We start from the raw sequence: 25,033 nt of genomic DNA, 5'->3' as shown, positions 1-25,033 counted from the left end.
AATTAGAAAGGAAATGTATTATAAGTTTTTAAAAGGTAGAATCATCAGCTGCTAAAACTAAGTATTCAGAAGGGACATTGCTCCTCCCTCACTCACATAACTATCTCTGTTTGGCCCCTAAGATGGCTGGTTAGCCAAAGACGGGTAAGATTCCTGAAGGCAGGAACAACCTAAGACAGGCACAGTTGAAGAGGTGCCATCAAGAGAAGGCTTAAGAACTAACAAAGGTGAGGCTCAAACCCTCACCCTGAAGAATGCAGGAGACTGTTCACCTGAAAAAGTGGCCTTCATCCACTGTTCAGGGCACCAAAAGAGGGAGAGCTCCATAGAAACTCTAGAAAAGCAAGCAGCTGATGATACTACCAATAAAGTAGCCCTAAAACCAGTGGGGTTTTAGGAAATTTTAGTAACTTTACTAGAACCCAGGTTGCCAAAGGTTTTTTGCAGCCAATTAGAAAAGTGAGACTTAGAATCTAATAAAGAAGGCATAATATCCGAGTGTTCAGTCTGTGCCCAAATAAATACTAAGCAAAGTAAAGAAATTATAAAGAGAAACAGAAAGACAAGAACTTTCCCAAGTAAACATTTAGAAATAGATTTTACTAAAGTAGTTAACAGGCCTGACCAGGCGGTGGCCTAGTGGCTAGAGTGTCGGACTGGGATGCGGAGGACCCAGGTTCGAGACCCCGAGGTCGCCAGCTTGAGTGCGGGCTCATCTGGTTTGAGCAAGGCTCACCAGCTTGGACCCAAGGTCGCTGGCCCGAGCAAGGGGTTACTAGGTCTGCTGTAGCCCCAGTGAAGGCACATATGAGAAAGCAATCAATGAACAACTAAGGTTTTGCAACAAAAAACTAATGATTGATGCTTCTCATCTCTCTCCGTTCCCGTCTGTCTGTCCCTATCTATCTTTTTCTCTGACTCTCTATCTCTGTAAAAAAAAAAAAAAGTAGTTAACAGGTAGGTAGAAGCCTTTCCTACTAGAAATAAGACTGCAGTAACAGTTTTTAAGAAATTGCATTGTGCCTACAGGCCCCAAAGTACAGGGCAAGTAGAACGTATGAATCGGGTCTTAAAGGAAACTTTAACCAAATTTGTTTTGAAACAGGTAAAAAGTAGCCCTCTGTAGGATGAGGCATCCCCTACAGGGAAGAATTCACTCCTTTTGAGATAATGTTTAGGAGACCCCCTCCCTTCCTACCGAAACTCAGAGAAGAAATAAAAGCTAAGTTAAGCAACCACTCCTTCCTTAAGTATTTACAGGGTCTACAGACTACTCAGTAGGCTAGCCAAAGACTGTGTGAGAGCCGCCCCCAGCACTGCCAGGAGATCTAGTACAATCCTTCCAGCCTGTAGACTCAGTCTGAGTAAAGAAGTACACCACCCAAGGACTGACTTCCACGTGGATGGGTCCACTACAGACGGTTGAAGGCTGCAGTCTCAGCAGAGACATCCTCGTAGACAGCGGAGACTGACCCCGTCAGCCCTTTGAAGTTGACTCTGTGAAGGACAGCATGCCTTGCTCCAGCCACAAACCGGAAGCTGGCTGGTCTACACATGGCTAATACCTGAAGAAACTCACTAAGGACCTCCTTTTAATTGGACTTTAAGAAGGGAGGGAAACTAAGATCAAAGGAAAGCCAGAACAAGTTGTCTGAAGGGTTAATACATGTACTACTATAAATCCCTTTACTAGAAGGGAAGCTACGAGGTATAGAAATACTTTTGAACGAAAAAGGAAGTTATTATAAAAGCCAGTTATTTCTAAATAGTTAAGAAAGTTCATAAAAGTTGAGAGTTTATGTAAGTTACAGAGGGTTTGTACAGGTTGTAGGAGGTTAGTACAGAGAAGAAAACCACAAGGCAGAGAGAATTCAAGCCGTAAAGCTTCTAGTATTAAGGGCACACTATCAGCCCCTTCACACCAATAAGGAAACAATGATTTGATTCCCTGGTAAAACCAGTGGGGAATGTACTGGTGTGCCAGCACATGCTGGGGAGGACCCCTGACCCAATTTAGCTTATAGCTACAGCTAAAGTAGAAAATTCTCATGAGCCTCAACAAATCTAATCTTGCTAGCAAAGGCAGGATACGTTCCTTGTGCATCAGCCCTTCCTGCAGATATTGCAGGAAGGTGGCTTATTATCTTAGAACAGTGTGTGTTTGTGTGCTTTTGCAAAGATATTGTACAAATGTGCTAAAAAATTGTAACCTTGTGGGTTTTGCCTATAAATACCCTTCTCCCCCCCACCCCCTGAGCTCATCGCTGTCCGTTGGGGGAGGCATGGCAGGCAGTCCACTGGCCAGTGAATAAAGTTCCCAAATTGATTGTGGTGTAACAGATGAATTGTAAGGAGAGAAGCAATGGTATGGGAACTAGTAAAAGACTGTTGCAAAGGTCCAGGTGAGAGAATGGTTAGAAGCTGAACTATGTAGAGAAGAATGAAAGAAAATATTTAAGAGATATTTTAGGGACCAAGGGATGTGGAGAGATGGGGAGAAGAAAGAAGTCTTGGGTGAGTTGTGACTTTAAAGACTGCAGTGGATAGAAAAGAAAGAGGTTTTGTTAGTGTTCCTGTGTGTGTTAGGATGCAAAGAGAAGCTGAATTATTTAGTTTGGGGCATGTTGAATTTAGGACCCTAGATGTGAGAAATAAAAATAATAAATGTTTCAGTTCAGGGAGGTGAGAACTAAGAGATACTTGAAGCAAAGGCACTTGTAAATTCCAAGCATACAAGGGATAAATGTTAGGGATAATCATGAACTTTTGTTGTCCTAAGTAGAGGAAAAGTTCTTATTGCTCTTTCAATTAAATAATTCTATAAGTGGGACTTGTTAAGTAAAGTTCTGACTTAAAAAAAAGTGTCTCCTTTTAAGAGTAATTTACTAAAAATCAGGAAGTATGACTTAGCGGCCCAGGGGTCTCCAAACTTTTTACACAGGGGGCCAGTTCACTGTCCCTCAAACCATTGGAGGGCTGCCAAATACAGTGGTCCTCTCACTGACCACCAATGAAAGAGGTGCCCCTTCCAGAAGTGCAGTGGGGGCTGGATAAATGGCCTCAGGGGGCCGCATTGCGGGGGACGCCTGATTAGCCTATAAAAATACAATACTGTTAAATATTCGCAACAGATTACAAGGCACCAACATATAATAGGGAAACGACTTTATCTTTGTTCTTGTCAAATCTGTAAGGAACATTTCCTTTTCCAAAGTACAAATGACACAGGATTAACAAACAATCTGCAATAGCTTCTGGTTCTTGTTCAACACACAACTGTTTTTCTATTCTCTGCTCCTATTCTATGTCCCTTAGTTCTTCATTATATTGATAGCACATAGTATATATTTTTTAATTTTGCAATTTCACTTCTTTCTTCCGAACTAATTAGTATTAACTGTGTACATCAATGAAACAAAACAGTGATATAAGAACAGTGACATAAGACAATACTTATTACTAACGCCGGGCACTGTGTTAAACACTTTATTTGCATAATCTGCTTTAAATCTTATAATAACCTTGAAAGATGAGGAACCTGGTTTAGAGAGGATATGATTACCCAACAAGCACAGAAAATTAGGATTAAACCCTACCACTTGATTTCTGTGTGACCTTGTATGAATAATCTTTCTTTATTACGATCAGTAGTAGTGGTAGTCCCGCACTTTCTGACCAAATATCCCGCACGCTTTCAAACCGGAACCACCTTCCTACAGTCTCTCAAGGTTCCCATCTCAGGGCTGAAAGATCCTATGACCTTTTCGGAGCTTATTCTGAGTTGGTTGAGCTACTGGAAGAACAGCTGAACCTATTCGTTAGCGCAGGGGTGCTCCTGACAGACAGTCCCGGCCATTCCCGCCTCTCCGCCCCCGGAACTCACCCCCACGAATCCTCCCCTCAGGCCGCGCAGGCCCCGGAGCGAGTTGAGACGCGCGGCGCAGCTCCTCAGCATCGCTCGAGAACGTGGCCAGGACCTGACACCGCCAACTCACTCACTAGAAGCACGCTCTTCCTTTAAATCCACAGGGAGGAGGGCGGAGCCGGCCGCGAGGGGCGCTGCGCCGAAAGGGGCGTGAAGTCTAACGAGACCGAAACCGTTGTGAGGCGGAGACAGCCTGCCCGGCCGGGTGGCTATACACCGCCCCTAGCCCCGCGCCTGCGCGCTGTGTCCTCCCGCGCTTGCGCGCTGTGTCCTCCCGCCCCGCGCGCCTGCCGAACTCCGTGATATTTTGCTTCAGAGTAGTTGTCCATCGCGCAGGAGAATTAACGCCCTGGGGCGGTAGGAGCGCCCAAGGGAATTGTAGGAAAAAGGTGTTTCCTTGTAGGCCGTGGACAAGACCCTGGGATGGGGTTGGTATTGCCTTACAGAGCGTTTTCTGGGTGCAAAGGGTATTTATGCGCTTAAAATGCTCCCGTGTCTACTCCACGCCCCACCCTTCTCACTCACACCTTTAAAACTTTCAGCAAAGCTATAAATCCATAAGTCAGGCTTTTTCAGATAGGAATCATAGGACCATTTAAAAGATGTGTTACCTTTGTTTCTGGAGACAGACCTGAGCTCAAACTCCCCCTCCACAACTTAGTACCATGTACAGACTCTTCAACTGCACCTGGTCTGTTTCATCTGTTTGTTGTGAGAACTAAAGAGAATGAACATAGAGTTTTACTATTCCCAGGACCCTCTCCTTCAGTAGGAATCACGAAGTTAGAAGTTACCTGGACTTGCCTTATACTACTTCCCTTACAAAGAACGTGTCCCCAGCAGCTGGCTTGTACAGGCTCGTTGGGAGCAGGTCGTTAAATTTTAAAGAATTTGGTGCTTGCTTGGCGGTGCATATATTAGAATAGGAAGGACACAGCAGATTAGCGTGGCCCTTGTGCAAGGATGACATGTTTGTGAAGTGTTCCCTGTTTTCGAAAATAAAATTTCAAAAATGCGGTTAGCCAATTCTTAAACACTGCCATTATTAAAATGTAAATTATGTGAACTTACAAGTAAATAAGTTATATTAAAAATGAAGGTATTAGATACTAAAATTGTATTCCTAATTATTTTACTATTATCTGTGCTTTTGAGGTTATTTATCTCTATCATGTTTGTATGGTGGTAATACTAGAAACATTTCTTCCAATATCCACATTCAGTCATAACACAATGGTAATTTGAAATGTACTGGATGGGAGTATTCACTCAGATACTACAAATAAGGGCCTTCTTCTCTATCCTTTCTACTAAACGACCAATATAGTACAATCCATGTCCATCCTGAGATTAAGTTTTAAGACGCTAGGAATTACTAGAATAAGGGGCTACTAGAATTGCTTAACCCCAACACATCGTTACACAATATTTTCTCACAGACACAACTATGTAACCATATAGTAAAGGGTGGGACTGGATGGATTGTTTTCAAGAGAGATTTGTCAGAGATAAATAAACTTGGCCTTGGGCTTGGATCTAACCGTTAGAGTGTTAAGTTTAGGCTCCTTTAAATTCAAGGTCCCTTTGAAACTCAAATTCCCCTCACCCAATTTCCCACAGGGCAACTTTTTTTTTAATTGTATACTTTATTGATTTTAATTTATTGTGTTTACATAGATTTAAGTGTCCCACTGAATACATATCCCCCACCACTGTGTTCCCTTCAACCTTCCCCTTGCCCCCCTCCCCCGCACACCCTCTCTCTTCCAGGATTTGCTTTTCTGCTCTCTACAACGTTGTGTTATGTATATATAATTTCACCAATCTCTTTCTCATCTCTAATCCTATCTTCTCATTCACTTTCCCTCTGCCCTCTTTCCCTCTGGTCCCTTTGATCCCACCTCTGCCTCTACTCTGTTCCTCAGTTCACATTGTTTGTTGGATTCCTCAAATGAGTGAGGTCATATGATATTTTTCTTTCTCTGCCTGGCTTATTTCACTTAACATAATAGTTTCCAGGTCCATCCATGCTGTCACAAAAGATAAGATTTTCTTCTTTTTCATGGCCCCATAGTATTCCATTGTATATATATGTACCACTGCTTTTTAATCCACTCATCCACTGACAGACACTTGGGCTGTTTCCAGAACTTGGCTATTGTAAACAATGCTGCCATAAACATGGGAGTGCATTTCTTCTTTTGAATCAGTGATTTGGTGTTCTTAGAATATATTCCTAAAAGTGGGATGACTGGGTCAAAAGGCAGTTCCATATTTAATTTTTTGAGAAATCTCCATACTGTTTTCCACAGCGGCTGCACTAGTCTGCATTCCCACCAGTAGTGCAGAAGGGTTCCCTTTTCTCCACATCCTCGCCAGCACTTATTATATGTTGTTTTGTTAATGAGCGCCATTCCAACTGGTGTTAGGTAGTATCTCATTGTGGTTTTAATTTGCACTTCACTAATGATTAGTGATATTGAACATTTTTTCATCTGCCTATTGGCCATCTGTATGTCCTCTTTGGAGAAGTGTCTATTTATTTCTTCTGCCCATTTTTTGGATTGGATTGTTTATCTTCCTGGTGTTGAGTTTTACAAGTTCTTCATAAATTTTGGTTATCGCCCTTATCAGGGGTATTGTTGAATATGTTCTCCCATTGTGTGGTTTGTCTTCTATTTTGTTTATATTGTCTTTAGCTGTGCAAAAGCTTTTTAGTTTGATATAATCCCATTTGTTCATGCTGTCCTTTATTTCACTTGCCCGTGGACATAAATCAAATATATTGCTGCGAGAGATGTTGGAGAGCTTACTGCCTATGTTTCTTCTAAGATGCTTATGGTTTCATGACTTACATTTAAGTCTTTTATCCATTTTGAGTTTATTTTTGTGAATGGTGTGACTTGGTGGTCTAGTTTCATTTTTTGGTAGGTAGCTGTCCAATTTTCCAACACCATTTGTTAAAGAGACTGTCATTACTCTGTTGTATGCTCTTACCAACTTTGTCAAATATCAGTTGTCCATAAAGGTGTGTGTTTATTTCTGGGTTGTCTATTTTGTTCCATTGAGCTATATGCCTGTTCTTATGGCAGTACCAAGCCATTTTGAATACAATGGCCTTGTAGCATAATGACATCAGGAAGTGTGATACCACCCATTTTATTTATTTTTTTCAAGATTGCTGAGGCTATTCATGTTCCTTTTTGATTCCATATAAAGTTTTGGAATATTTGTTCTATATCTTTGAAGTATGTCATTGCTATTTTAATAGGAATTGCACTGAATTTATAAATTACTTTGGGTAATATAGACATTTTAATGATGTGTATTCTTCCTATTCATGAACACAGTATATGCTTTCACTTGTTTATATCTTCCTTGATTTCTTTTATCAATGTTTTATAATTTTCTGAGTACAAGTCTTTAACCTCCTTGGTTAAATTTACTACTAGGTACTTTTGTTGTTGTTGTAATAGTGAAGGGGATTGTTTTCTTAATTTCTCTTTTAGACAGTTCATTGTTGGTGTATAAAAATGTCTCTGATTTCTGAATATTAATTTTATATCCTGCCACCTTGCTGAATTTATTTATCAGGTCCAGTAGTTTTTTGACTGAGACTTTAGGGTTTTCTATGTACAGTATAATATCATCAGCAAATAATGATAGTTTTACTTCTTCTTTTCCAATTTGGATGCCTTTTATTTTTTCTTCTTGTCTGATTGCTGTGGCTATGACTTCCAGAACTATGTTGAATAAGAGTGGTGAAAGGGGGCACCCCTGCCTTGTTCCTGATCTTAAGAACATCGCTTTTAATTTTTGCCCATTGAGTGTGATGTTGGCTGTGGGTTTGTCATAGATGGCCTTTATCATGTTGAGGTATGTTCCCTGTATTCCCACTTTGCTGAGTTTGATCATAAATGAGTGCTAGATTTTATCAAATGCTTTTTCTGCATCTATTGATATTATCATGTGATCTTTTTTTCTTTTGTTTATGTGATGAATCACATTGATTGATTTGCGAATATTGTACCAGCTTTGCCTCCCCAGAATAAATCCCACTTGATCATGATGTATGATTTTTTTCATGTATTGCTGGATCTGGTTTGCTAATATTTTGTTGAGAATTTTAGCATCTAAATTTATCAGGGATATTGGCCTATAGTTTTCTTTCTTTGTATTGTTTTTGCCTGGTTTTGGAATCAGAATTACACTCGCCTCATAAAATGAGCTTGGAAGTTTTCCTCTTGAATTTTTTGAAATAGCTTGAGAAGGATAGGAATTAGTTCTTCTTTGAATATTTGGTAGAATTCGCCTGTGAAGCCATCTGGCCCAGGGCTTTTGTTTATTGGGAGTTTTTTTTTTTTTATTGTGAGTTTTTTGATAACTGTTTCCATCTCATTTGTTGTAATCGATCTGTTTAGGTTTTTTGATTTTTCCAGATTGATTTTTGAAAGATAATGTTTCAAGGAATTTGTCCGTTTCATCTAGGTTGTCTAATTTTTTGACATTCAGTTCTTCATAGTATTTTTTTTTTACAATCCTTTGTATTTATGCTGTGTCAGTTGTTACTGCTCCACTCTCATTTCTAATTTTATTAATTTGAGTCCTCTCTCTTTTTTTCTTGGTGAGTATGGTTTCAGGTCCATCAGTCTTGTTTACCTTTTCAAAGAACCAGATCTTGGTTTCACTGATCCTCTGTATTGTCTTTTTTTTAGCCTATGTCATTTATTTTTGCTCTGATCTTTATTATTTCCTTCCTTCTACTTCCCCTGGGCTTTCCTTGCTATTCTTTTTCTAGTTCTTTTAGATACAGGGTTAAGTTGTTTATTTGAGGTTTTTCTTCCTTCTTAAGGTATGCCTGTAATGCTATGAACATCCCTCTCAGGACTGCTTTTGCTGTGTCCCATAAATTTTGAGTTGTTGTATGTTCATTTTCATTTGTTTCAAGGAAAATTTTTATTTCTTTCTTGATCTTGTTAACCCATTTGTTATTTAATAACATGCTATTTAGTTTCTAAGTGTTTGAGTGTTTTTCAGTTTTTTTATTTTAGTTGAGTCCTAGTTTCATGCCATTGTGATCAGAGAAGATGCTTGATATGATTTCAATCTACTTAAATTTATTAAGACTCATTTTGTGCCCTAACATGTAGTCTATCCTAGAGAATATACCATGAGCACTTGAAAAGAATGTATATTCTGCTGCTTTAGGGTTAAAGGTACTGAAGGTATCTATTAAATCCAGTTGATCTCGTATGTTTTTTAAGTCTGCTGTTTCTTTGTTAATTTTCTTTCTTGAGGATCTATCCAGTGATGTTAGTGGGGTATTAAAATTCCCTACTATTATAATATTGCTGTTGATCTCGCCCTTTATGTCCATCAAAATCTGCTTTATATATTTAGGTGCTCCTATATTAGGTACATAGATATTTATAATGGTTATATATTCCTGTTGGATTGCTTTCTTTATCATTATATAGTGACCTTTTTTATTTCTTACTATAGACTTTGTTTTAAAGTCTATTTCATAAGATATGTTTTGCTACCCCAGCCTTTTTTTGCATTTCCATTTGCATGAAATATATATTTTTCCATCGCTTTACTTTCAGTCTATATGTACCTTTTGTTTTGAGATGTGTCTCTTGTAGACAGCATATGTATGGGTCCTGTTTTCTTATCCATGCAGCTACCCTATGTCTTTTGATTGGAGCATTGACTCCATTTATATTTAAGGTTATTATTGATATGTAGTTGTTTATTGCCATTTTTTCCTTTAAATCTACATTCCTCTTTTACTAGATATTTTCCCCTTTGTTCTGTTTACAGTAGACCCCTTAACATTTCTTGCAGCATTGGTTTAGTTGTAATGAATTACTCGAGTTTTTTTTTTGTCTGGGAAGCTTTTTATTTCTCCTTCGATTTTAAACAATAGCCTTGCTGGATAAAATAGTCTTGGTTGTAGGCTCTTGTTTTGCATTACTTTGAATATTTTTCACCATTCCCTTCTGGTCTCAAGTGTTTCTATTGAAAAGTCGGATGTCATCCTTATAGGGGCTCCTTTGTAGGTGATTGACTGCTTTTCTCTTGCAGCTTTTAGTAGTCTTTCTTTATCTCTTAGCTTTGGTATTTTAATTATGATGTATCTTGATGTAGGTCTCTTTGGGTTCCTCTTTACTGTGATTCTCTGTGCTTCTTGAACTTGTATGACTTTTTCCTGCATCAGTTTAGGGAAGTTTTCAATTGATTTCTTCAATCAGGTTCTCTATCCCTTGTTCTTTCTCTTCTTTTTCAGGAAACCCTATGATACGGATGTTGTTTCTCTTCATGTTGTCACAGAGCTCTCTTATCGTTTCCTCAGACTTTTTGATCCTCTTTTCTTTTTGCTGTTCTGCTTCTGTGCTTTTGCTTATCTTTTCCTCTAAATTTCTGATTCAATCCTCTGCTTCATCCAGCCTGCTTTTAATTTCTTCTAGTGTAGTTTTAATTTCTGATATTGTGTTTGTCATTTCTGTCTGATTCTTTTTTATGATTTCAATGTTCTTTTTGGTGCTTACTATCTCTTTTTTTAGGTGCTCATTATTGTCCATCTAAGATCCTTAAGCATCCTAAAAATCATTATTCTAAACTCTACATCCAATATCTTGGCTATTTCCATTTCATTCAGTTCTTTTTCTAGGGATTTCTCTTGTTGATTCATTTGAATTGCATTTCTCTGTCTTCCTATTTTGTCTCTGTATAGACTGATCCTTTGGATGTGTTGTTTTTGTAACTAGCTGAGTATAGGGTTGGTGTTGTCTGCCTCCAGCTTTCAGTTGTGTTGTTTCTAGATCTTGGATTGGCCTCAGCTGTTATTTGTAATCTGTTTTGGGCTACTTGTCTGCTGCATGGCTCTTTTTGCTATTTCTGTCAGCGTTTTTTATGTCTTAGCTGGGTCAGGTGTGTGGATCCTTTCCTTAAGATACCATTCTAACTAGGGTTGTTAGGTCCTGAGCTGATGCTCTCCGTTTCTGGCCACTGAATGTTCCAGCCCTAGACCTCCCTGGCTGGAACCTGGTGGAGACTAGTGGGGGTCCATGCATATGACTGGCCCTTAGCAACCTTTTTGGAGCTACATGTGATCCAGAATTTGTGGGTGCCTCTGCTGGGCTCTGATGCCATTGTAAATATCAGGTGTACTCCTAGGCTGGCTTTTATCTACTCTTGGCCAGTGTGTGTGGCCTCTCTATTCCCGAGGTGTGTTCTTTCTGCTGGTCTCCCACTGTTGCAGCCTTCTGAGGCACTTGGGCACCAACACTGCCTGGTGCACAGGCTCGTCGTGGGCTCATGGGCTTGTGGGCTCGTGGCTCGTGGGTTGCATCTCAGGCTGCCCCTTGGGGCTGCCCTGTGGGCATGGGGGACTCCTTGCCTTTACGGGCTTTGCCCCACCAGCACACAGGGTGTCTCTCTGGGTCGCTTACTGCAGAAAGGCAATTTCTTCATTAAGCATCTCCCTTGCCCAACCTCCCTCTCCTCTTAAACAACTTCCCTCACCTTGAGAAGGTTCTGAGAAATGTCCTTTGGACAAGGCCATCATGAGGGACCTGAGAGTTCAGAAAGGGAGACAGTCTGTGACCAAAGGCAACAAACCAAGATATGCTAATTTGAGCAGGTGCAGGCAACTCCATACCAGCAAATGCCTTCAGCAATTCCTATATCTAACATCACTCCTGCAGCTCAGGGCTGACACCTGTTGCTGGTCTCAGCCTACTTGCATCTAGGCACTTTTAAAATAAACTTTTCTTTTGGAACACACTAGCCTTGTGTTTTTGGTTTGGCCCACAGTTTTCACTTTTCACAGAGAGCCCTGTTTCTTCTTCTTCTTCTTCTTCTTCTTCTTCTTCTTCTTCTTCTTCTTCTTCGAGCAATTACTATCTATGAAATTAACTTGCAGTAATTGCAATACTGTTTCAAAGATTCTTCTTTCTCAGTCCAGTTGTCTGCACCTGGATCAAAAACTGGTAATCAAAAAAAAAAAATGGTAATCCATATAAGTATGCATTTATTTCTGGACTCTTTATACTGTACCATTGATCTAGTTATCTTTCTTGATAGTATCTTGATTTCTGTAGGTTTTTTTTTCTTAGAGGGTGGGGGTGGGGGATATACAGGAAGGGAGAGAGATAAGAAGCATGAACTCATAGTTGTGGCACCTTAGTTGTTTATTGATTGTTTTCTCATATGTGCCTTGACCCGGGGGGCTCTAGCCAAGCCAGTGACCCCTTGCTCAAACCAGTGCCTTTGGGCTCAAGCCAGCAACCATGGGGACATGTCTATGATCCTACACTCAAGCCAGTGACCCCACACTCAAGCTGCTGAGCCCATGCTCAAGCTGGATGAGATTGTGCTCAAGCCAGCAACCTTCGAACCTCAGTCCTCAGCATCCCAGGCCAACACTCTATCCTCTGTGCCACCACTGGGTCAGGCAAAATTTTAGTTTTTTTTAAAATAGTTAACAGACAATAGTATATTTATTTCAGGTGTACATCACAGTAATTAGACATTTATATGCCTTGCCTTATGAAGTGCCCACCACAAAGTCTAGTATCCATCTGGCACTATATATAGTTACGACAATATTGAGGATAATTACAATTGTGCACATATACAATGGAATATTACTCAGACATAAAGAAAAATAAAATCTTGCCATTTCTGACAACATGAATAAACCTAGAGGGTATTATGCTAAGTGAAATAAGTCAGACAGAGAAAGACACCATATGATTTCACTTTTATGTGGAATGTGATTGATTTTTTAAAGTGGAACTGACCTTGCTTTCCTGGGATAAACCATGAGGGGTATACTTTTCTCGTAATATCTTTTCCTGGTTGTGATAATAGGATAATGCTGACCTCACAGAATTAGTTGGGAAGTATTTCCTTCTGTTCAATTTCTGGAAGAGTTTGGGTGGAATTTTATTTTTTCAACTTCTAGTATAATTTATTTTTCCTAGAATCTAGATACTGTACTGCAGCAAGACAGTGCTCAATACAATTTAATACTTATTTTAGGAGTAAAATCACATTCAGTAAACCTGAAAAACTAAAATTTGACATAACAAATTTACTCTGTAATGATGTAACTATACAAAATTTTATATGCAACACTAGGACTTTAATATAATGGAACTGGTTTTTGTAAACTAGCTTACTCATAAAGTTACTCTTTGCTTATCTGTCCTAACTTACTGTATTTTTTGCTCCATAAGACGCACTCCCCCCCCCCCCAAAGTAGAGGGGAAAATGCCTGTGTATCTTATAGAGTAAAAAATACGGTATTTTATTAAATATTTTAACACACCATTTGGTTCAAAATATTTTTTTTCTTATTTTTCTCCTTAAAACCCTAGGTGTGTCTTATGGTCAGGTACTTCTTATGGAGCAAAAAATACGGTATTTAGTGTTGCACCAATAGACCCTCTTCACTAGCTTTTTACTATGTAATCAGATAATTTCTCCCCAAAGGATAAGGTGAGAAAACCTCACCCAGAAAAAAAAAGTTAACAAAATCATCACGTTCTAAAGTTTCAGCAGCTGTAACACCAGAATTAGGTCACAGGCAACTCTTAAGTCTTTTACGTAAGTAAAACTACAGGAAGTTACAGTGTTGACTCAAAAAACACACTAGTGTCTCATTAAACTTGTTTTAGTGGGCCTCAATTTGGTGACAAATTTTTGGTAAAGTTGTTTCCATTAGAAAGTACTGATTTTAAAAACTACTAACTTCCCCATGTTCATTGCAGCATTTTTCACAGTGGCCAAGACATGGAAACAACTAAAGTGTCCCTCAATTGAGGATTGGATAAAGAAGATGTGGTACATATATACAATGGAATACTACTCAGCCATAAGAGATGATGACCTATTGCCATTTACAACAACATGGATGGACCTTGAGAACATTAGAGTGAGTGAAATAAATACATCAGAAAAAGCTAAGAACTATATGATTTTACATATAGGTGGGATATAAAACTGAGACTGATGGACATAGATAAAAGTGAAGCGGCTACCAGGGGTGGGGGTGGGGGAAGTGGATAAGGGGAAGGAAGTAAAGAGGGACAAATATATGGTGATGAAAAATGATTTGACTTTAGGTGATGGGTTTACAACGTAATCAACAGTTCAAGTGCTATAGAAATGTTTACCTAAAACCTAAGTCCTGTTATTGGTCAATGTCACCCTGTTAAACTTAATTTTCTAAATAAAATTTTTTTAAAAACTGACACAAATATATCAATACTAAATGGTCCACATAACCTTCTTCCCTTCTAAAGGGTCTTATACTATTAAACTTAAATGGCCAATTGAAACAAATAGTTCTGAGGCCATTCTTCCTCCACTGATTAAGACTGGGGTGGCAGGTATTAGGAATAATATTCATTTAGCCTTCTGATCTTTTTTAGGCAGACTCAGTGACTTTGCCAGCTCTAGCTACCTTCTTGTCCACTGCTTTAGTGACACCCACAGCAACTGTCTGTCTCATGCCAATCAAGCTGTTAGATGAAGATTCTAGTAATAAATGTGGGGTCAGCTGAACCAGATAAACAGCATTCTTTACAGAATTCTAATTTAAGAAAGTTATTTTTGCTTTGGTATGCCATGAGTAATAAAAGCACCATTTATAAATACTTATAAATGTTCAATACAGATTTTTAAGACACCCACATGTGACTGAAGAAATATCCACGTCTGTAGTTGTGGCAGTCCTTTTCTGTTATAAAACCATTTAGGATTAGACACTAATCCAAATTCCTTAACAGCTTTGAGGGAAAGAAGTTACAATACATTCACAGTGAAACTGTTCTTGTGAGTTGCTAAATCCCTGAGCAGGTGAGATCTAAGTCTTGAGGGGAAGTAGGGGTTGGCCCAGCAAATGAGGGGGCAGCGAATTTGCAAGTGTGGGGTGTCCAAGAGTGATTCTCCATGCTAAAGAAGAGCTTAGAGTCACTTGGCAAGTTCAGGGAACTACAAATAGTTTCTGTGGGATTTGGGCATTTGGTAGGAGGGGGATGCAGCGAGAAATGAGTCTGGAGAAGCAGGCAGGCCCTTCTGTATTCTGAAGGGCTATTACCACTCATACTAATGTGCTTGGGCAATGGGGAGCCACAGGAGGACTGTTAGCAGAGGAGTAACATCTGATTTATATTTTAGAAAGATGATGGCATTGTAGTTGGATACACCTGAGAGGTCTTTGTGGGGGTGGGTGGCAGTGAAGGGATTTAATTATGGATGAGACCTGGGGCATGAGAGAGAAGGAGTCACGGTGTCATCCAGGTTTCTGGGCTTGCATAGGGTTGCGGGTAGAAGGTAATCTTCAAAGTGGACAAAAGGAGAAGTGTATTTGAGGGAAGAGGGACGAAAAGTCTGTCTTAGACTGGAATGAGTTGGACATACCAGTAGAGGAGTTCAGTCAGGAACTTAAATGTAAGACCTGAAAATGTCCTTTGAGTTAACAATTCAGAACATATTAGAGACTGTAACAAGACTTGTTAGGGTGAAGTGAGGTTGGAGGCCAGACTTGAAAGGTGGGATGAATGAGTGAGAAATGGACAAACCTGTAAAAAATCAGAATAGATTGACTGCTCTTTTGAAACTTGACCATGAGAGGAGAGGGCAGCAGCTAGAAGGCAAGAAAAGATTATTTGTTTTTTAAAAATAAGGTTTTTGCCTGATCAGGCGGTGGCACAGTGGATAGAGTGTCAGTCTGGGACGTGGAGGACCCCGGTTCGAGACCCCGAGGTCGTCAGCTTGAGCACAGACTCATCTGGTTTGAGCAAAGCTCACCAGCTTGAACCCAAGGTCGCTGGCTTGAGCAAGGGGTCACTTGGTCTGCTGTAGCCCCCCCGGTCAAGGCACATATGAGAAATCAATCAATGAACAACTAAGGAGCCTCAACAAAGAATTGATGCTTCTCATCTCTCTCCCTTCCTGTCTGTTTGTCCCTATCTGTCCCTCTCTCTGACTCTCTCTGTCTCCTCCACAAAAATAAATAAATAAATAAATAAATAAATAAATAAATAAATAAATAAGGTTCTTTCTCTTTTTGGCTCTTTTTTTATTTTTTGATAGAGAAAATATCAACTGTACATGCTAAGAAAATTCAAACAACACAGAAGTCATAAAAATAAAAGCAAAGACTTGTCAGTTTGCTTTTTGACCAGACTCCTCAGCTGTGGGCCTGGCAACCACCATTAAGTGATTTTACTTCTGTTTAAATCTGAAATAACCACAATAAAGCAGCAGAAAGCCTCCCTCCTGTATCACTTACCTACTTACCTATTGTTATTTCCCCTCTTTCCACCAAGCTGAATTTATAAAAAAAATAAAAATAAAAAAGCGCATATTTTTCAACTGATATTCAGGCCCCAGACACTATTGAATTGATATTCGGAACTGCTAAGTTAGGTAGATATTTGTATTTGTCAAGCCTCATCTTATTTGATCTCTTCAAAACAATTAACAGTAGTGATGATTTTTGTTTAATCTATTGATCATTTCTTTTTCTCTTAGTTTTCTCAATACCAACTCATTCAAGTTAAATTTCTTTGTTTCTGGAAATTTGCTTCTTTCTTGGATAATTTACTTTCTCTTTAAATCTGGGGACATCTGTCCTCTTTTCTTTTTATGTAGTCTGAGCTGCCAACCTTAATTACTGTTTGTATTCTGGTAGAATGCTTGGGTTCAAATCAGACTTTGTTCTTCTTGGTTGTGGCTGTTTTTTTTTTTTTTTTTCAACCAACAAGCAATCCTTCAATTCTTTGATACCAACTGGGTTTTCTATAATTCAATTATGACACTATCTGCAATGCAGACCCTATGGATTAAGGGCTCTATCCCACAAGACTGCCCTCATTTCAGATGCCAGCTACAAATGGGGTACCCAGGCTACTTTTACTTCCGTTCAGCTGACTATAAATTCAGGGCTTCTCTTGCCTCTCTCCTTGCACCCCTCCCCCAACATCAATAATTCACAAAAGTCAGAAAAGCATATAATAACCATAACACTTTTGTTGTAAGGAATATAATACAGGAACTGCCGAATGCAAGGAAGGGGCAGGTAGGTGGCTGGCTGGAGGGGAATTGGTACAGAGCTTCACACGTGCCACACTTCAAGCAGCACATCAAGTCCACCAAACCTTGTCAGAGTATTTTACTGAGGTTTCATTATGTGGGCACGACTGATTGAATCATTTGACACTGATGATTGAACTCAATCGTTAACCCCTCTCCCCTCCAAGGTCAAGGGGTGGACAGAAAGGTCTAACCCACTAATCACATGATTGGTTCCCCAATCCTGAAGCTATCTAGAAGCCCTGACAGGAGTCACTTCATTAGCATAAACTATAGTTGAAAGGGGCTTGTTATGAATAACAAAAGATACCCTATCCTCAGGAAATTCCTCTTGTGTCTGGAGTATTAGATTTTTCTGAGAGAGAGACAAGTAGGGAGAGATAGAGGGGAAGAAGAGAAATGAGAGGCACCAACTTGTAGTTGCGAGGAGTCGATCAATAAGTAGATAACTGGATAAAAAAGTGATGGTACATATATACAATGAAACATTACTTGGCCATAAAAAGAATAAAATCTTACCATTTGTAACAACATGCATGGACCTAGAGCAGGGGTCCCCAAACTTTTTACACAGGGGGCCAGTTCACTGTCCCTCAGACCATTGGAGGGCCGGACTATAAAAAAAAACTATGAACAAATCCCTATGCACACTGCACATATCTTATTTTAAAGTAAAACAAAACAAAACAACAACAACAAAAAAAAAACAGGAACAAATACAATATTTAAAATAAAGACCAAGTAAATTTAAATCAACAAACTGACCAGTATTTCAATGGGAACTATGCTCCTCTCACTGACCACCAATGAAAGAGATGCTCCTTCTGGAAGTGCGGCGGGGGCTGGATAAATGGCCTCAGGGGGCCGCATGCGGCCGCGGGGGCCGTAGTTTGGGGACCCCTGACCTAGAGGGTATTATTCTAAGTGAAATATCTGACAGAGAAAGACAAATACCATGTGATTTCACTGATATGTGGAATCTAAATAACAAAATAAAGGAACAAACAAAATACAAACATAATCAAAGGTACAAAGAACAACTGAGGGTTGCCAGAGGGGAGAGGAGCTGTCTGGCTCCATAGATAGAGCATTGGCCTGGTGTATGTACATCCTAAGTTCGATTCCTGGTCAGGGCACACAGGAAAGCAACCATCAGCTTCTCGCTCCCTCCCTCTCCCCCTTCTCTCCCTCTTTCTTTCCAATAGCCAGTGGCTCGATTGGTTCAAATGTTGGCCTTGGGTGCTGAGGATGGCTCAGTTGATTTGAACACTGGCCCCAGACAGGGGTTGCCAGGTAGATCTCAGTTGATGTACATGCAGGAGTCTGGCTCACTATCTCCCCTCCTCTCACTTAAAAAAAAACACCCCCAAAACAAAACAAACAAACAAAAAACCTCAGGCAAACTAATTAAAAATGATAGAAGCCAAGATGGTGGTGTTACCTTTGGGTAAGGAGGGGACACAAGGAAACCTAGAAGGATGCTGGTATTATTCTAATTCTTGAAATGGGTGGTGGTTACATGGATATATTCATTTGCATAAGCCCAATGAACTGCATTTAAAGTTTATGTCATATTCTTAATGTCTTTAGTTTATTCTGAAATAGTAGGTTGTGAAGAAATGCTTTAGGAATAATGCCAAACTCCTAGTGGCTTTTTTATTACCTTCCTTTTGTGTCTCTGTGTGGAGCTGTTTGAAGCTATATGTTCCATAAAATTTGTAGCTTTCATCCTTCTAATTAAATTGCAGTAACTATGCCTTCCATTTATTTCTTAAAACTATTTTTTTGTTTGTTTTGAAATTACCTTATAGTATCACTGAGTACACACAAAAGGAACATCACAGAATTTGTTGACAATTTTGATCAATATGTTCTGACCCAAACTGCGCATTAACTTGAAATAGCCAAAATAGTGTGTGTATAAGTTTCTCATTGTTGTGGTAAATGACCACAAACTTAGTGGCTTAAAATGAGATAAATGTATTAGATTTCTGGAAGTCTAAAGTTTGAAATGGATCTCATGAAGCTAAAATTGAGGTTTCTGCAGGGCTGGAGGATTAGGGGATAGTCTGTTTCCTTACCTTCTTTAGCCTCTAGAGGGAGCCCGCATCCCTTGGTTTGAGGCCCCCAGTGGGCATCACTGGTTACATCACTGCAACCTCTCTGTCATCCTTCTCTTTTGACTTTTCTGCCTCCTTCTTCGATATCTAAGAACTGTTGTAATCCCATTGGATCTACCTAGATAACCCAGGATAATCTCCTCATTTCAAGATCCCTAACTTAGTCACATCTGGCAAAGTCCATTTTGCTAAGTGAGGTAATATACACATGGGTTCTGGGCAGTGGTGGGATTCAGATGTTTTGTACCAGTTTGGTAGAACTGATACCTAACTTTTTGTTGAGTTTGGTGAGCTGGTTGTTAAAATGGCCTGGGCAGCTGTCCAATGTGGAAGTCACAAATTTACATTCCTTACTCTTTCTTAACATTCATCTGCGCAACAGCATATTCTAAGCGCCTGTAGTAATGTTCATTCTGTCCATAGGTAAAGGAATGGGATCCTACTCCTACAGGGAAAAGATGGTCAAGGATAAATCACACAGCCGATGATGCATGGATAAAAGCAAAGCAAATTGCAAGTGAGGATGCCAATCAAGAAGCAATATGGAAATATCTTAACAGTTTTATTGTTTTTTGTCAGGTATTATTTAATATTTTAAAACTCATAACATAATCTAGTTTTGTGACCTCTTTTATTGTTCTTATTTAAGTATTAAATGCATGAAATAATAAACTACCTTTTGGTATATTGTTTTTTTAAACTTAAAACGGTAATTAGGGCAGAGAACTGGTTGTTAAATTATTTGAATCCCACCGCTGGTTCTGGGCATTAAGATGTGGACCTCTACGGGAGCCCATTATTCTTCCTGCCACAAGTGCATCTCTTTGTTTTATTTACTTTTATTCTGAATTGTCTGACATTTTGGTCATCAGGTAAAATTTTGGATATATTAAATATCCTTTGAGTAATTAGAAAGATTTCATGCATCTTTATTTCCTGATCTAATTTTCCTCAGTAAGGTAATATGTATCTCAAATAACTAATAGTTTGTACTTTAATTGATGACTATTGTCTCATTTGAAGCTTAGAAGATCTTTTTTTTTTTTTTTTTTCATTTTTCTGAAGCTGGAAACAGGGAGAGACAGTCAGACAGACTCCCGCATGCGCCTGACCGGGATCCACCCGGCACGCCCACCATGGGGTGACGCTCTGCCCAGCAGGGGGCGATGCTCTGCCCATCCTGGGCGTCGCCATGTTGCGACCAGAGCCACTCTAGCGCCTGAGGCAGAGGCCACAGAGCCATCCCCAGCGCCTGGGCAATCTTTGCTCCAATGGAGCCTTGGCTACGGGAGGGGAAGAGAGAGACAGAGAGGAAAGCGCGGCGGAGGGGTGGAGAAGCAAATGGGCGCTTCTCCTGTGTGCCCTGGCCGGGAATCAAATCCGGGTCCTCCGCACACTAGGCCGACGCTCTACCGCTGAGCCAACCGGCCAGGGCTGCTTAGAAGATCTTTAAAACTTAGTCACCTGGGCCTTACCCAGATTTAGATTGCTTTATTATTTAATCATTTTGGCTTCCAACTTGGGTATAAAAGAGCCAACAGATACAAACAGCGAGATCTTGGGGACTTTTTCCTCTTCTTTAAAAAAAGGGGGTAAACCTAACTGGTGGTGGTGCAATGGATTGAGTGTTGACCTGGGATGCTGAGGATCCTGGTTGGAAACCCCAAGGTCATCTGCTAGAGCACGTGCTTGTCAGCATGAGTGTGGGGTCAGTGGCTTGAGTGTGAGATCATCAACATTATCCCAAAGTTGCTTGCTTGAGCCCATGGGTAACTGGCTTGAGCCCAAGGTGGCTGGCTTTAACAAGGGATCACTGACTCGGCCTAAGTACCCACCCCCGCCCTCACCCTATCAAGGCACATATGAGAAGCAATCAATGAACCACTAAGTGAAGCAACTATGAGTTGATGATTCTCATCTCTCTCTCCTTTCCCTCCTTCCTTCCTGTCTCTCTTTTTTTTTTACTTTTTAAAAATATTTTATTCATTTTTATAGAGAGAGGAGAGAGGAGAGAGAGAGAGAGATAGAGAGAGAGAGTGAGAGAGAGAGAGAGAGAGAAGGGGAGGGGAGCAGGAAGCATCAACTCCCATATGTGCCTTGACCAGGCAAGTCAAAGGCTTTGAACCAGCAACCTAGGGTTCCAGGTTGATGCTTTATCCACTGTGCTACCATAGGTCAGGCCTGTCTTTCTTTCTCTAAAAAAAAAAAAAGAAGAAAAAAAAAGGATAAGATGCTCCACTCTTCTTTCTTCAGTTCTTATATTTACATTCATGGCAGGACTTAATGTACCTAAACACAATCAAGTATATTTAGTGATTCAAACTAGCTTAGAAATTACCACCAGGAGTGGACATCCTAGCTCTCCTTGAAGCCTGGACTGCAGTGCTTGTCACCATCAAATCTCATGGAATTGCAGAGTTGATAGATCTTGAATTGTTACTTTTTGGTGGCACTGTACAGGTGATACTGCCAGGTGGACTGTACCGCAGATGCACTGAGGAGTGCCTAGCGAGCAGTACCTGTGTCTTCCCCAGAGTGGGATTATGGTCAGAGAAAGCAGGTGCCAAGGCATAGAAATCTGTTGTGTGAAAAGTTTGTATGAATGCTCTGGCACATTTCTAGGGCTGTGAGAAAAAAGTACTTGAGTTCTAAGGGTTCTCCTGGAAAATGAAGTGTGAGTCACCTCGGGACAGCACTTCTCAGGAGGGAGCTGTCAGCTGCAGAAGCATGGGCTCCCCCTGCAGGATTTCTCACCGCAGAGCAGAAACTGCAGCCATTTCATGTGGAGGAATAGTGGGGGAGAGAAAGAGAGAGAGAATAAAAAATGTAAGGTTATTATTATAAGATTATTATTTATATCTTCTTGGCTTCTGGTATCACAAGGAGATATAGAGCTCTTAACAATATACTTTTCTCTTTGGAATAAAGTAATAAAAGCTACCACTTTTTGAGGAGCTACCAGGTACTAGATACTGAATGAAGTACTTTATACCCATAATACCATAATATCTCATTTACTTCTCACAGCAGCCCTATAAAGTCTTTTTTTTTTTTTTTTTTTTTTTTACAGATGATAGAGAGAGAGGAGGGGCAAGGGAGTGGGAAGCATCAACTCATAGTAGTTGCTTCTCATATGTACCTGGACTGGGCAAGCCCAGGTTTTCAAACTGGCATTCTAGGTCGACACTCTATCCACTTTGCCACCACAGGTCAGGCCCCTAAGATCTATCTTGATATCTCCCTTAAAAACGTGAGGAAACAGCTTCAAGAGATTAATAAATTTTTCCAGGATCACACAGCCAGGAAGTTATGGAGCAGGAATTCAAAGCCATGTCTTTCTGACAAGGTTCATGCATTTTAACTAAATCACAGTGAACTACACTACCAGTCTTTTATAAATCATGATGATATCTTTCATTTCATTAATATGGGGAATGCCAAAGCATAATCTCAAAGTAATTCCCAGAACTACACACTTGTTAAAACCTGCAGTTGCGCTAGCACATTGTTGGACCCAGGTTTCTATACAAAGGTTAAGTGTGGTCTGCTAAGTCACATTAAAAAAAAAAAAAAAAAAAAAGAAAAAGAAAAAAAGCAAGTTGCCTTGAGAACCTGTAGGGGCATCAGAGGCCCATTGAACCTGGTCCTCATTGGTCTTGAGCCCAATTCAGAAAGTAGGCAAAGGGCACTGTGACAGGGGTGTCACTGTGTACGCAGGATGTGGGCCAGGAATAAAACGAAGTGATGTTTACTGTTGGGAAGAAGAAGTGTCTCACTTTCCTCCTGGCTGTTTTCCTACCACATTTCTCTTTCTTTTCTTAAAATATACTTTCGTTTTACTGTTCTCTCTTTTAAAAAATTTTTTATTTCTTGATTTTAGAGTGAGAGGAAGGGAGAGAGACAGAAACATCAATCTGTTCTTGTGTGTTCCCTGCCAGTCTTTCTTCCTAAACCTGCCTATCATAATTACATTCTCTTTGCTACATTAGCTTAACTCAGGGGTCCCCAAACTACGGCCAGGCCCGCGGGCCACATGTGGCCCCCTGAGGCCATCTATCCGGCCCCTGCTGCACTTCAGAAGGGGCACCTCTTTCATTGGTGGTCAGTGAGAGGAGCCTAGTTCCTATTGAAATACTGGTCAGTTTGTTGATTTAAATTTACTTGGTCTTTATTTTAAATATTGTATTTGTTCCCGTTTTTGTTTTTTTTTTTACTTTAAAATAAGATATGTGCAGTGTGCATAGGGATTTATTCATAGTTTTTTTTTTTTTATAGTCTGGCCCTCCAATGGTCTGAGAGACAGAGAACTAGCCCCCTGTGTAAAAAGTTTGGGGACCCCTGGCTTAACTGCTTTATTCCTTAGATCATTCTCCTCCCTACTGTTTTTTTCCCTACCTTTAGATTCTTTCTCTTCTTTTTAAGAACTTCAAATTTGTCTTGAAATATACTCGTTTAAAATTGTTTCTATACATGTAAACTGAAGGTAACATAGCAGCACTAATATAAAAGAATCACTACAAAGAGAGTGCTAGTAAGTACTCACTGGTTTTTTTGAGGGAGTGTGGAGGTGGAGTGGGAGGAGGGCACTGAATTAAAATGAAATGGAATTGAATGTAATAACAATACTTAAATCTTAGTTTGGAAAAAAGAAAAATTTAACAGATTTGAATTGAAATAAAGTGAGAATGTGATTTTCTTTACTTCTAGAGGAACTTTTCCAGTGCTCTAACTTCACGTGACTGTTTCAGGCAACCTCAAACACATTCATCAAAGGTAGTAAGCATTAAATTAAATTTAGACTCATGGACTCATAGACTGTTAAAGCAGAAGGAGAACTCAGATAACATCTAGTCACCACTTTATTTTCCCTGGAATGACTGAGAATCTGGCTGAGAAAGCTGAGACCAAGGACAATGACACATTCTTTGACCATAAAGCCCAGCCCAGACCCTTGTCAGTAGCAGGTGTTCCATAAATATTTGTTATCTGAATGAAGAAAGTTGAGGCCCAGAGAAATGACTGATTCACAAGAATATTAACAACTTCACACAGCAAGTCTGTTGTGAATCCAAGCCTGGACCTGGATGGAGTACCTGCTCTGTGTTCACTGGTCTAACTTGCCAGTGTTGAGTCACTGAAACACCAGCCCCACACTCTTCATCTACCCATCGAAATTTAAACACAGCTGCAGGCTGTGTGTGTGTTCTGAATTTTTAAAAATTTATTTAATAATATTTTGTATTTTCAGGTTTATTGGTTCTCTATTGCTGCTTTAACAAATTACCACAGATTTATCAGTTTAAGCGACACAAATGTATTGTTATCTTACAGATGTGTAAATTCAAGGTCAAACCCAGGTCCCGATGGGCTAGAATCCAGGTGTCAGCAGGGTTGTTTTCCTTTCTGGAGGTTCCAGAGGAGAATGCTTCTTTACCTTTTTCAGCTTCTAGAGACAGCCCCTTTCTTCCACCATATTGAGTTTTTCTGTACCTTTCTTTCAAAATCACATCTTCTTCTGACTCTTACTCTTCTTCTTCTTTTTTTTTGTATTTTTCTGAAGTTGGAAATGGGGAGGCAGTCAGACAGACTCCCACATGCGCCTGACTGGGATCCACCCGGCACGCCCACCAGGGGGCGATGCTCTGCCCATCTGGGGTGTCTCTGTGTTGCAACTAGAGCCACTCTAGCGCCTGAGGCAGAGGCCATGGAGCCATCCTCAGCGCCCGGGCCACCTTTGCTCCAATGGAGCCTGGCTGAGGGAGGGGAAGAGAGAGACAGAGAGGAAGGAGAGAGGGAGGGGTGGAGAAGCAGATGGGCACTTCTCCTGTGTGCCCTGGCCGGGAATCGAACCTGGGACTCCTGCACGCCAGGCCGATGC

General features: G+C 40.1%; 1 protein-coding gene and 1 pseudogene across 3 annotated transcripts in view; one reads left to right on the top strand and one right to left on the bottom strand.

Moving 5' to 3' along the window:
• Positions 1-4,141, bottom strand: part of THEM4 (thioesterase superfamily member 4) — a 73,068-nt gene extending 68,927 nt beyond the window's left edge. For all 3 annotated transcript variants that reach the window (XR_010729428.1, XR_010729427.1, XM_066262117.1), the window contains exon 1: positions 3,884-4,141. Coding sequence is in view for 1 of the 3 variants with exons in the window: in XM_066262117.1 (XP_066118214.1) it covers positions 3,884-3,955 (72 nt within the window). In the remaining 2 variants the exon portion in view is untranslated. The remainder of the gene's footprint in view (positions 1-3,883) is intronic.
• Positions 4,142-4,819: 678 nt separating this feature from the next.
• LOC136327381 (U6 spliceosomal RNA) lies at positions 4,820-4,919 on the top strand (annotated as a pseudogene).
• The last annotated feature ends 20,114 nt before the right edge of the window (positions 4,920-25,033 follow it).

The sequence above is a fragment of the Saccopteryx bilineata genome, chromosome 2 (assembly GCF_036850765.1).
Source record: "Saccopteryx bilineata isolate mSacBil1 chromosome 2, mSacBil1_pri_phased_curated, whole genome shotgun sequence".
Taxonomy (NCBI): Eukaryota; Metazoa; Chordata; class Mammalia; order Chiroptera; family Emballonuridae; genus Saccopteryx; species Saccopteryx bilineata.
This window is presented reverse-complemented; position numbering and strand designations above follow the sequence as displayed.